The sequence below is a fragment of the Pteropus vampyrus genome, unplaced genomic scaffold (genome assembly GCF_000151845.1).
Source record: "Pteropus vampyrus isolate Shadow unplaced genomic scaffold, Pvam_2.0 Scaffold334, whole genome shotgun sequence".
Classification (NCBI taxonomy): domain Eukaryota; kingdom Metazoa; phylum Chordata; class Mammalia; order Chiroptera; family Pteropodidae; genus Pteropus; species Pteropus vampyrus.
The window spans coordinates 1,740,272-1,754,309 of NW_011889115.1; the positions used below are offsets into that span (position 1 = coordinate 1,740,272).

The following is a 14,038-nucleotide window of genomic DNA, read 5'->3' on the forward strand; positions in this document are numbered from 1 at the left end:
TAGAATGCAAACAGAAAGTCAGGCTTAATTAGGTTAATGTGTCAGAAGATACTCTGTAGACTAGGGAGTGTCTTCATGGAAAGGTATGAAAACAGGGATCTCACTCAGTGAAATTCCTTTCTTTTTAGAATCGAATCCTTTCTAGTTTCATCTTAATTTTGGTAGATCTCAAGTGACTTCAAATGGTTGTTTTTTCATATTTTTTCCAGAGTTTATATAATTATTGAGCAAATAATAATAGTCTGATATAAGCTATTATGCCATTGCCAGAACTAGATCCCAGAAGAGATTCTTTTGTGCCAACATTTTGCATATGTCACATTTTGTCTAACAAAATGTAAGTTTTAATGGGCCTGTGAGGAGATACTTATTCACTTTGTTTTTCTCTATTCTTTATTATCAATTCACTAATAATCATTGAGACTATTTAGTAGTAATTTTCTCATTTTGTTTCCATTTTGACCTCTTCTAGAACATATTTTTTTCATGTAAAATTTGTCAGAAGTGTTTGCCAAATTAATGCATAGGTAAATGATTACTAGGCACATTATAGAATTAGCCAAAGTTCCTGCTTAGTGAGAACTTTATGTATACAAAAACATACACTAAACACTTACTCATTCACTCACATAATTCTTGGAATTTATCCAGGAAGGGGGCCTCTCTAGGATTAGTTTAGGATCATTGCCATAGGCTCTGATGGTTAAACTGGACTTCTTTCCAACCCACCTGGAAAAACTCAACTTTCTCCCTTCTCTTTAAATCATTTAAACCACAGATTCCTAAGGAGGTCTTTGCCTTTGCAATTTCTGTTTTCTTCCCATAAATATCTCTTTATCGAACTGAAAGTTTGCCTTTACACAAACTATGATATGGAAGATGAAGGATGAGTTAATTAATTCAAGACACTTCGGAGAAGTTGGAGAAAGCAGGAATTCTTGGAGTACAGGAAAATAGTACTTTCCCTCGATACCTAATGTGGTGCTGTTGACTCCTGGCCTTTCAGTAACTCTCTGTCATTTAAGAATGCTTTTGCTGATAATTAAAGACTCTTAGGTCAGCTGGAAAGCAATAGTCTCCAGGTACATAGTTGTGGTTCTAGGCTTCTTCCAACTGCTTTCCATGAGAAGACATATCATGAATGGTGAACTCACAAATGATTCCTCTGCTTTTAAAAGTAAAAGAAGCTGCCTCATATGTTTGTGAGACATGTCCTAGGATGATTCTGTATTCTAATATAGAGCATTGGCTATTTTAGGATAAAGTAGCTTTTTTTTAACTTGATGCTATTTTGAAAATGAGTGAAGCAGTTCAAAGTCACACTTGATATGTAGATTTTAAAGTTAATTAGAACAGAAAGTAGATTTTAGGCTTCAGATATTCAAACTAATAGCATACCTTTTGAAAACGTATTCTATAGATTGTTCTTTATCTGTCTAAAAGAACTTTCATAATATACAATCTCCGTTTTAAAATTTCTGAATTTAAACACACATATCCAGTCATATATATTTCTACTGTGCAACGATAATTCCCTAACCATTTTGTTTCATGAAGCAAAGCTCAGGGACATTAAAGGATACTTTCTAAATATTTTTTTTTGACCTTGTGGCCTCAATACTTTCTTAAAATTCTGACTCTGATTAGATATCGAGTCTTGTTAAAAAGTATTTTCAAACTCTGGATAAGTCTCTTCTCTCCAAATCTTGTTTCACTGACATAACATTCTTAATTTTGCTTAGGATGTCACTATTCTTTTTTCAGTTGATCCCCACGAAGAGAGAAGAGGAGGAAAGAAAAAGGAAATGTGTGCATGACCTGGAAAATATTCTATTTTCCCTTTCTTAATTTGAATTTTTATACTATGTACTATGCTTGAATTTCTTAATTTCTGAGAGCATTCCTTGTGAGTCCTTGTGAAATCTGCTGTGTAATTAATTCAGTGTCGATATCATGTAGGCAATATGTACTATGGGAGGAAGGAACGAGGTCAGTGTAAGGCACTTAGTGGGGTAGGACCTGAGCTCTCTTTCTTGGAAAAGGTTAAATTTAGTAAGATACAAGAAAGTGGAGAGGATATGCTAAGACTGTGGAAAGGAATGAGAGAGAGATTGAGCATATATGTGACTTATCTAAGAGAATCAATTGGTATACAGTAGAAGATCTACTAAAACCAGAATTTAAAAATCCACCATAATCTCTATCAGTCCACAGGAGGTTAAAATATCTCATTCACAGTGAAAATACTTCTTTTAAATGAATAAATAAAGGGAAGCTGACTATATGGTTTTGCTAGAAGTGGAAAATAAGTAAAAGCAGGTCTCAGATGTTAATCACCTGTAGCATAGTAGTTAACTTAGAATAATATTGAAATGTTTTTGCCTCTGACATTCTCCACAAGCCTGTCTCCTTTTATGTGTATGCATGCAAGTATATAAATTGCTGAATCCATGTCAGTTGTAAAGTAATGGCACTGAGGGCATCATAAATTACCATGGTGATCCTCAGGAGAAGACACTGTCATATCTGAATGAGTGTTTCACTTCCAGAGTAATGTATGCCTTCATCTGGCCCAGCAGTCAGCATATTGCCCTGTGTTGATGGATATTGTCAGCTGGAAGCTACACTACATTTCACTGCACAATAAACATGGCTGTCAAGCCCATGTAAAGTGAAATCAATTTATCCTGTATGGTCAGTGCATTTTAAATGAAATTAATGTACTGTGGGTATGGTGGCAAAAAGGTAGCATATTAGTTATGCATCTTGGGATCTGAGTCTTTTCATGTAAGAGATCATTCTGTCTAGTAGGCCTAAAAGAAGTCCTGTTTATAAAATGTTATTTTCATGTGGTTTTCAGAAAGTAGCCCCTCTGCCCTCCTTCACGTTTAGAAAAGAATTGACAGTATTTTCCAACTTGGCCTTTTTATCCTATATTTTGTTTGCAACAAATGATAGCCATATTTGCCAAATAATAGTGTGTTTCATTGTTGTAATTTATTACTAAATCTGATACAAACAAATTTCTACTTAATCAAGGTATCTGGAAATAGAGTAGAAGGGCCAGAGATTGTTTGGGTCATGTTTCTATATAACTACTCCACTGAGCTGAAAGGATTTACTTTTTTTGAAAAAGCACAAATGTTGGTTTAATGTATATTTTGCTCCTAAATTTTTGGGAGTAGGCTTTCTGGTTTATGCAGTACAAGCCCTGGCTTGCCATCAGTCCAACATTACATTGAACTGTAGAAGTTCTCAATCTGTAGGCAGATATTTAGTAGTTGCCATATGGTAAAGCATACGTCAGTGTGTCGTTCTGGGAGAGACCATGAAAACAAGCAAGAACTATGTTCGCTCATTCAATCATTTATTCAATCATTTATTAATTTAATAATTTAATAAATATTTTACTAATTGAAACTCTATATGACTTATTGGAACTGAGGGATACAGCAGTGAACGAAAGCCAATCCTTTCCATATCTTCAAGGAGCTTTTAATCGTGTATGTTACTGGAGTCACCTTTTTGGAAACTTTAAAATATCAGGAATTTAGGCATAGTTTTGTAGGGGGTTATTAAAGCAGTACCCTTAAACAGCAAAAAAAAAATATGTCAAGACTCTTGAAACAAATGCCTTTTGGTCTACTGCTTTTGCATATGAGTTGAAAACCAAACATTCTTTTACTTAATAAATATTTATTGAGTCTCTGTTATGTGGGAAATCCTGGGGATACAAGAATGAGAACAGCATAAACACTAACTTTAGGGGTCTCATAGTCCTGGGGATGGAGTGGGAAAATTAGAGAGAGATAGTCACAAACAAGTAATTACTCTGGAGCATGTAGCATAACAGAAAGAGAAATGAATGCAGCCTGGAGAGCATCATTGCAAATGCTGTTCCTGTGGCCTGAATTACCCTTCCCATCTGTCTTAATCACCTTCCCCCTATTCATATGCTAATCTTATTCATCTTCCAAGACTGATCTTAGACATCATCTCTCCCAGGAGGCATTAGGTGACCATCCTCTCCGGTACCCTCTTGGCACCCTGTTTATTTCAATATTAGAAGCACTTACCACACATTCTGTGATAGTTGTCTTTTGAGGTCTGTCTCCCCTCTGAACTATGAGCTCCTTAAAACCAGGGGCTCTTTTTTTCACCTTAGTATTCCTAGCACCTGGCATAAAGCCTAACTCATGGTAATTGCTCGATTAATAATTTTTATTGAACTAATTAATTAATTCATGAAACACACCACATTTGACTAGGCCTCAAAGGATGAGTGGGCTTTAGCATGAAGAGGTAGGGGAAGGGGCTTCCTTTCAGGCAGTGAGAAGAGCACTGGGCAAGACACAATATTGTGAAAGAGAATTCCGTTTGAGGGAAAGAGACAGTTTTAAGTGGCTGCAATTTTTGGTAAATGAGACTAAAACAATAGGTAAGGTCCTGTTTTTAAAGGAAGGAATCATAGCAGAGACGTTTACCATAAAATAATGCCCATCATTGTTTTTACTATCACCTGGAATTGATTGTAATAAAAAAAAAATGTACTGTGTGTATAAAAACATGCAAAATTAATTCCGCCCAGTGTGTCTTTGAGACCTGTCAGAAGGGCCTATAGAATTGTCATTTGAAACTGTCTTTTCTTTCAAGAGGTCACTTAAAAAGAAATGAAGTGCCTAGAGAAAACATTGAACCAGGTGGCAAGTTATATTATAGTATCCAGATAATAATGCTTTGCACCCATCTTGTTCTTCCTGCCCTGACATTACAGGAAGTAAAGCAATGAATGGCTCTGCAGCTAAACTACAGCAGTATTATTGTTGGCCAACAGGAGGTGCCACTGTGGCCGAAGCACGAGTCTACAGGGATGCCCGCGGCCGTGCCAGCAGCGAGCCACACATCAAGCGACCAATGAATGCATTCATGGTTTGGGCAAAGGATGAGAGGAGGAAAATCCTTCAGGCCTTCCCCGACATGCATAACTCCAACATTAGCAAAATTTTAGGTGAGTGGAGCAGATAACGCTGATCTTCTACCCTATGAGTGTCCCAAAAGTGGAAAGAAGGGGCATAATTTGACAACTATGGGAAACTGTGGTTTGCAGAAGTGAGATGTAGCCCAGCAAGCTGCCCCTACCCCAGAATGTGGCATTTAGATTTAAGAGTTATTGCATCCACAAGATGCCAGAGCAAGACTGACTAAAAACTTATTTTAGAGACAAAACTATTTGTAGTATGTGTTAATACTGTGACTTTGGCAGTTCTGAGAGGTCACTGTTAAACAGGAATCATAGAGACAAGTTTTATCTCCTTTTCTTATTCAGTCTTCTTAAGTCCACAAGTTGCTATAAAACCCTGGAAACACTCACAGACCTGACAGTTTTCTGCTTTAGTATTTTGGGGTTCACATGTTTCTCCGAAAGAATTCATCAAGAACTAGGGGTGAGCCTGCAAATAGTGTGAAGTTCATGGAGTGTAGAGCAGTACCTCTAATGATAACTTTAAAACTTGTAAAATAAAACTGCATTTACTTTAATAAGATATGACTAGTTCAAATTTCATAGCAGTGAGTTGAACACATTAGACCACAGGGCAGAGAGGCACATTTTGTGGTAAATTGCCAGAGTGATTCTCCCGTTTCTCAGGATTAAACTCAAGACTTGTTCTATTAATGTAAAGCTTGCCTAGTGCAGATTATACAGTTTGGAGTTATTGTGCTCAACATATTGAACATATTTTATTCAACATGCAGCATTACAGTCAACATGTTTCCTCTTTAAAAAGAAAAAACACAGAAGGCACTGTTCTATTTAAGCTGTCAAGATGTGACAAAATCTCAAAGGGAGCCGTTTAAGAAGCCGAAAAACATTAGAGACTTAAATTGTGGTTTTCATTTTTTAAATGTTTTGTTCAAAAGCAATAAATATTTAACCTGTGTAAATATCAGTGATCTGGACGTACACAAATACACATGTTTTGTCACTGTATAAATAATTTAACTTGATTCTGAGACATTTTGAGGCAGTGACCTCTAAGAAAATTTAAACCGTACGTAAGATCAAATAGTGGTGAAATGTTAAAATACAAATTTCTTCCTTTTTTTTTCCTTTTGACTTTTAGATTTCATGATGGATACTAAATATCATTACAATAAAGTTTATTTTTACAGTTTCAGAGATATGCTTAGGGGTATTATTCCTTCTAATTTAAATACCTTTCAAACCAAGATGCTCGCAATGCACATGTTAATTTTTTTCTAATTAATAGCCATTCAAAAGAAAATCAATGTTTCTCTATCCTTAAAGTCTGATATCTAACTTTGAAAAAAAAATTTTTTTTTTGTCATTTTAGTAGCAGCGTGAGTAAGTTCTCAGATGGGCACAGAACCTCTTTGTTTCCATTTTGGCAGCTGCGAGGAATCTATATTATTGGTGCGCATTCTGTGAAAAAAAATATTAAGAATATAGTAAGTGTATTCATTAAAATGTAAACTTTTAAGCACAAGAGTACCAAGAATCCTGTTAACTGGGGCTTTAAGCCGCTGGAAGCCAGTGGAACACTGAGAAGCCTATCTGCATAGACTTTCTGCACAACTTTTGCACAATCAAGAAAGAACAGGGATGGATGTGCTATTAATGCAGACCAGGGTATTGCTGCCTACAGAGAATATTTGTACAACTTTTTCATTTGTTTATGTATGAAAAATCTCTACTGAAGAATAGCTAACATCCAGTCAGCACAGCTGTTACCGCTTTATTCACCAGTGAGACACAAAAATGCAATTTGATACATGTAAAAAAACACATCCCTTCTTTGTCAAGTGTTTAGATAATTCTTTATAAACAATATTAGAAAAGTGAATACTTCTCCTTCTTCCTGTATAAACCGTATTAAAAATTTTTGTACTTTCATCGGTACAGATTTTAATGAACGTTTATAGTATTGAAAAGTGGTATATATAATTCCAAATGTACCTTCCGGTCCTAAAGCTGTAACTTCTTAAGTGGAGTTTAGGCTTTTTAATTACCCTAGGCCAGGGGAAACTGTACACAGTACATTTTATATAGAGAAGGATAGCAACATCTGCTGACATCTTATCGAAGAATAGCGTTGCTAAAGATGCTTAAAGTGAGAGAGATGTTTGAATTTCTGGAAACAAGAGAGCTTTTCCTGAGAATCTTGTCATACTTGAAAGTATGCTTAGGAACGCTAGGTTTTTAACCCTCTTGAGAGAGATAGGAGGATGGATGGGGGAAAGACTTTGGTATAGAAGATGATCTTTAAATAGCAAAGATTTTTAAAACAATACACTTAATGTAACACCAACTTTAATAATTTTGTATGTAATACATTTATTATTTCTTTGAGAGAAATAATAAATGTATTACATACAAAATTATTCTTTGCTCTATAGTCTAAAAACTAGTTGTGAGGCTCAATGGTATGTGGTAATGGGGGCCACTTGGAGCACAGGTGAGTAAAGCCATGGGAAGGTATATCCAGCTGCATTTGCCAGGAATATGTTACCTTGACCGCTTGGGCACGTAAGCCTATTTTTATGTACAGGGTCTCGCTGGAAATCCATGTCCAACCAAGAGAAACAACCTTATTACGAAGAGCAGGCCCGGCTAAGCAAGATCCATTTAGAGAAGTACCCGAACTATAAATACAAACCTCGGCCGAAACGCACCTGCATTGTTGACGGCAAAAAGCTCCGGATCGGGGAGTATAAACAACTGATGAGGTCTCGGAGACAGGAGATGAGGCAGTTCTTTACTGTGGGGTAAGTGCTCCAGAATTTAGCTACCTGGGCTTCCTCTTCCCAGTAAGAAACCACAGGATGGCTACTGGCAGCTTGTTTGGGAAGGAGATTAGGGAGGGGAGGAGGTTGTGACCTACAGAGGAGCTTGGCTGTGGTACTCTTTTCAGTGTCACAGGCACACAGCATTGCCGAACGCCTGCTGCTCAAATCAAAACAAACCTGCAGCACACCACTCCCAACTGATCATCCCTTTCATTGTCTCCCCAACTAATCTAAACTGTTCAGTGCCCACACACAAAGTTTCTGGTAGTTTATTTAAGCAGACACATGGGGAGAAAAAATAAAAACTAACCTTACGACATCCCCAGAAGCTTTCCAACTTCTCTGGGTGGTGCTTCTGACTCTAATCACAATAGTCTGCTTTTGTTGTGGGATCTACCACAAGATAATTGGCCTTGACATTGCTTAGAGGACCTCATTTTTGGCATAAGATCCAGAACTCCCGTTGCAGTAAATTATTCTGTGGTGAAAGCAGTAACAATGTGGATTTTCTTGCTTAAATCAAAAACTAGACATGTTTTTGATATCTCCAAGTCTGATTTCATGTCATTTTGTTTAAAAATTAGGTAATAGATTTCTGGTATAAATTTCGACTTGGCTGACTGGCTGTCTGCATTCAAAAGAGGCCCCTTGTAACCACAGTAGTCAGGATAAGTAGGGATGCAGATGCCTGTAGGTTCCAGCACACTCAGACCTAGAAGCATGGGGTGTGTGTATGTTGAGGGGAGGGGGCAGGCAAACCAGAGGACCATTCTGGAGGCACCAGCCTGAGGCAGCTGAAATCAGATTGGGAGCTCGAGAGAGAAAAGTGGAGTGAGTAAAAAGGAAGCCATATTTACTGTTAACTGGATGGGGAATTGAGTAGCTGTGCTATGCCAGGGAAATAAGAAGAAAAGAGATACTTTAAAAGAGAAGTAAGAGCTATTTCTTTTTAAGGACACTAAAAAAATAACCTCATGGAACAAAAAGTTAGTTTCAGAGTGATGTGTTTAAAAGCATAACATTAATTTAGAATAGTTAATAGAATAAGAACAAAAACCAAACAGACAAAAAAGCCAATGAGAAAGCAGGGCCATGAATTTACTCAATACCCTAAAGGGTTCTGGGGAGAAGCAGAGGCTTTGGAGTTTGACCGTTAAGTTCAAACACTGACTACCATCCTCTTTGCCTGGTTATTTAACTTCTCTAAGCTTCTGTTTTCTCACGTGTGAAAGAAACAAATAATAGTACCTATCTCATATGATTGTTGAGAGGATTCAATGAGGCAATGCTTTTAAAAGTATTTTATATAGTGCTTAGTATAATATCAATAAAGATGAATTCTTATCATTATCATTACTATTAAAAATGGATTTACTATCATAGTAAAACTATATATTATATCATACTAGATAATCAATGAATTTCTTTACACTATGGCTGAACCTTTTGAGGTAAAGAGAGGCTTAAGCCACTTTATTATTTGAAGATTCTAATCTATTAACGGATGAAGACATGCCAAAATGGAATTATCAAATTCTTCTGTATTATAAATGTTTGCATTTTAAAAAATAATGCTTTTAATACCAAAATACAATGTGGTATAATTGGTCTATTCACATTCTAATTAGATGATTTATGAAAAATGCCAATTCATAGTGCACTTTAGGTAGTATAGTCATATGTGACAAAACACAAATTTAAAACTGTAATAAATGTTTCAAAAAAGACGTTTATCTGTTAGCGTATATAATTTCTTTTGAACAAAGAGTCAGAGTTAAATTTGAGATCCTTCGTGATTCCCATCCTTCTCTCAATCATGTCCTCATGTATCTAGTGATGCATAATGGGTCTCTCTCACCATAGTCTGGAAGACTACCAAAGGTACCATTTTATTCCCTGGCACTTATTTGAAAATAATGAGTTACAGTAGTTCTGTTGACTTTAGTTCCTTTTATCGAAGGTATATTGAAACAGCTCTAGATCAAAAAACCTCAACATATAACAGTACACGTAAAATGAAAAACTAAAACAACTCAATAGCATGTACCATTTGTTGAGTGTCTACTGTATATAATATAGGTGTTTTAGATATACAAATCACATAATTCTCTAAATAAGATAAAGAAATGAAGACTTCTAAAGGTTCTGTGGCTGCCAAAAGGTGAGAAAGAACAAACCTTTAAATACAGATCTTGGCCTCTGTCATGCCAAACGACTAAGGAATTGTCCTTACCACGTTGTCTCAGATTAAGCCTCATAGCCCTGTTCTGGCACAGTCATGAGTATGGCTGAGCTGTTCGACGAAGAGCTTTCAGAACCAGAGAAACTAAGATCTTTGGTTGTGGTGTACAGTGGTGTATAAAAGGAGCTTTGAAATTTAGAGACGAAGGATCCCGTTTTTGGTTGGGGGTGGTCCTTTACTGAAGGACTGGGGAATGGGCAGGCAGTGACCAAGATGTCTTATTTTTTGATCTTCAATGCTGAGGATTTTATTCTGCTCAGCTTGGTAATACTTGCTGCATAAAACCAGGTATTACTTCCACTTAAAATTTTGTATTCTCTATTAAGCAGTTGTATTTGATAGATTATTAACTCCCTGGGGTTCATCTTTGGAAATTGATCTTCATTAGATGTGAAGTTATTACAAGAGGGAAAAACAAACAAGAAATTCAAAGACTGCTATTGACTTCTTGAGGGAATGGGGGTTAAGATCAATATTTATAGCTGATTTTGAAAAGACATGCATAGCTTTCAAGCCAATAAAATTACATATATTGCCCAACATTGTTATGTGTTTTACTGACAATACAAATAATAATCAGTGAGTTAGATTATTATTTTTTTACTTAGCTGTTATGAAATGAGTTTATCGATAATATGTAGTGAAGTTAGCTCTTACCATGGATTTAACCCCTTGAATAGCAGGTTAAGTATCAGAATTTTATAATAATTCTGATAAGAGTGCTATTAATGTTGAAATGATATTCATTAGAGTACATATAGCTATAACATTGTCTTTTTCCAAAGAACTATAGCTAAATGTACTTCCATGTATTTAAAGCTCACTCAGTAATTTACCTGAGAACTAATAGAGTATTATGCAGCTATTATATTACATTTGGGGCAATTTTTAAAATAATAATGGTAAATTATTAAATACCATGTATTATATACTGTGTGGAGTGAATTATACAGATTATGACAAATAGAAGAAATTTTTAATATAAGCAGTATCATTCTTATGACGAGGTTGAAAAACACTGTTCAGAGATGTTAAATTTGCCCAAGTTCACACAGCTAGTAAGTTTCAGGGTTGAGATTTAAATCAGACTTATGAGAATGTGAATCATGTGTCCTTTTCACCATTACACATACCTCTCAATTAGAGCCTACAAATTGTTTAGAGAGGCTGTTTACTGTAGTGGGTAAGAACATCAATCAATTCTGGAGCCAGACTATTCTAGCTCAAATACTAGATCTGCTTCTTCCTTGTTCCAAGAACTAAAGGATAGCAATCTTTATGTCTGTGAGCTCTCTACTTGCCCTTGCAAAACTTATTTAAGCTCTCCGTATCTCAGTTTCCTCTTATATGGAATGAGGATAATAATAATACCCATAACATTGGACTCTTCTTAAAATTGAATAACAATGTATCTAAAGTGCTTAGAACAGTCTCTGGAAGATAGTAAGCCTCAGATTTGAGTAAATATTATTATTCTAGAAAAATAATGCCATGTTCAAAGCACCTTTTCATATCATAAAGAATTATATTTTATTGCCTTATGCTATAAGTGATTTGAACATTTACCTTTTTGATCTTAATTCTAAAGAGGTCGAATCAAACCTATAAGATACTTATAAATATAATTGATTAGCATAAACTAGCTATACTACTTTCAGTATTGTCCTACTGTAGAGAAAGCTGGATTAGAATCTCTAATAAGTACTGTAAAAAGATTGCTATTATTTCCATTCCTTAGTGCAACATTAACTAAAGAGATGTGTGACATATAGGCTTATCTCCTAATGAAACAGACTTCATTGCCTTCATTTACAGATGATGTAAAGGCCTGAAGAATCAGCAAACAAGAGAGCTTTGCCAAAATAAATATGTAGTTCCTTTGCAATTGGCAAAGCTAGACTGTACTCCAGAAATATTCTTGTAATTTGGAAACCATGCAACTATGCTGGACACTATCAGGGTCGTCTTATATTCTTTACTTGGGCTGGGAGGGAGGATTCTTAGCCATCTCTGCTCATATAAGTTGCATGTGTATACTTTCACAAACATCTGCAACTTTTGTTTAGATGTGCACATTCATTATTCGTAAAGCCCAATACCTACCAGCTATTCCTGTTCATAAATCTGCAGTGTTTGAATTTTGACTTTGCAATTGATCTGTAAAGGAAGGAAAAATGCTTTTCAGGAAAGTAATTTCCAATAGAAAAAGCTTGAGCATGCTGGCTGGATTTTCCATTTTGTTAATTGATTAGTCAGTCAATTGGTAAAGGCCAATTGAAACCAGCTCTGTGGCCAGCACTGTACTAAATTGATACAGTGCATGAGGCATTAATTCTGTACACAGTGAGCTTTCAGAGAATGCTATAGTCAAAGAAGCCAGACACATACATGAATAGATTAGCAAATAGTTGTTTGTTAGACATACGCAAACACAGAATACATTGCATAGTGCTGCATATGATGTATAATGAAGTATGAATTTGACTTTTATAGAAAGAGCAAGTAAAACTCATTAGGGCCAACCATAGATCACCCTTGAGGAAGGAGATTTGAGGTATGGGTACAGTCAGGCTGATAGAAGGGAGGGATAAATATTTCTATTTTAGTGTAAAAAAGAACATTAACACATTGGTGGAAATATGGAAATGTTCAATAATAAAGAAGGAGGCTAGCCTAGGAATTTCCCTGGCACTAAAGAAAAGTAAGATAGCTAGGGTAGAGCAATATTTTGGAAAACCTTGAAAGCTAGGTGTCTTCAACTATAATTAGCTTTGCTCATTTAATTTCTTTAGTCTCTTCATATACTGATAATGACAATGGGATAGGAAGACCATTGCGACAGCTTATGATTTCACATTCATAGAATCAGTGGTAACTTAGAAGGGGCCTCAGAAGTCATATACTTCAAGCAGCCAGCCATTAGAGGGGTCCTCTCTAAGTCTGCTCAAACTCTTTTGGGCTGGAGAGCTTACCACTTCCCAAGGGAGCTACTTTCTTTGTGGAATATCTCCTAATGCTAGAAAGTTCTCTTCTCTTAACTGAGCCTTACTCTGCCTTTTTGCTCCTTCGTAGATTGGTTCTAATTCTCTTCTTTAGTTTCTTCCAGAAGAAATATCTTTCTTATTTATGAACACAATCGTTCAAGCATCGAAAGATGGTTACATTCGCATCCCTCCTTCACCACCTTCTATCCCATAAATCCAATCTCATTGCATGTTGTTGTTTTTTTTTCTGGAATAGGTTACCAAATTTTTTCATTTGTTTTCTCTCTTATTCACTAGTTTATTTGTTCATTCGTTCTTTCATTCATTCATTCCACGTATTCAACAGATTTTTACTGAGCGTCTCCTATGTTCCAGGCAATGCGTAAGCTCTCAAGTTATATCATTGAAAATTTCTGTCCTCATGAAGCTTACATTCTAATGGGGGAAGTCAGACAGTCAATCAATAAGTGAATAAATAAATATCAAATAGTAATAAGAACCTTAGAACAAAGTAAAGTAGGAAAAGAGAAAGGGAATTTCCGAGGATGGAGTGCAATTTTAAACAGAGCGGCTATACAGAACCCCACTGAGAAGATAAAATGTTGACAAAAACCTGAGGAGGTGAGGGAGCAAGCCGTACAAACATCTGAGAGAGCTAGGCAGACGACAGCAGCTGCAAAGGGCTCGAAGAAAGGATGTGATTGGCTTGTTCGAAAATAGTGAGGTCACAGTGATAGGAGCCGAGTGAACAGGTGAAAGAGTAATCGCTGTCAGAGTGATAATGGAGAGTCAAGTAGCGAAAGGACTTTTTTGGCCATTGCGAAGACTTTTAATTTGACTCTGAGTGAGATGGAAAGACATCGAAGGGTTATTAGCAGATCTGACTTAGGTTTTAAAAAGATCACTCTGTCCACTGCATTGAGTATTGTCTCAAGGGGCCATGGCCTGAAAGAAGGAGGCGGGCTCTTACGATAAACCAGATTAGAGTTGGTGGGGGCTTGGACCA

The 14,038-nt window shown here is 36.2% G+C and overlaps 1 protein-coding gene across 4 annotated transcripts in view; it reads left to right on the top strand.

Annotated features, from left to right (window-relative positions):
* SOX6 (SRY-box 6) overlaps positions 1–14,038 on the top strand; it is a 358,392-nt gene that overhangs the window by 338,615 nt on the left and 5,739 nt on the right. For all 4 annotated transcript variants that reach the window (XM_023522157.1, XM_023522158.1, XM_023522160.1 and 1 more), the window contains 2 exons: positions 4,775–5,008; positions 7,569–7,785. In XM_023522157.1, the coding sequence (XP_023377925.1) occupies positions 4,775–5,008; positions 7,569–7,785 (451 nt within the window). The remainder of the gene's footprint in view (positions 1–4,774; positions 5,009–7,568; positions 7,786–14,038) is intronic.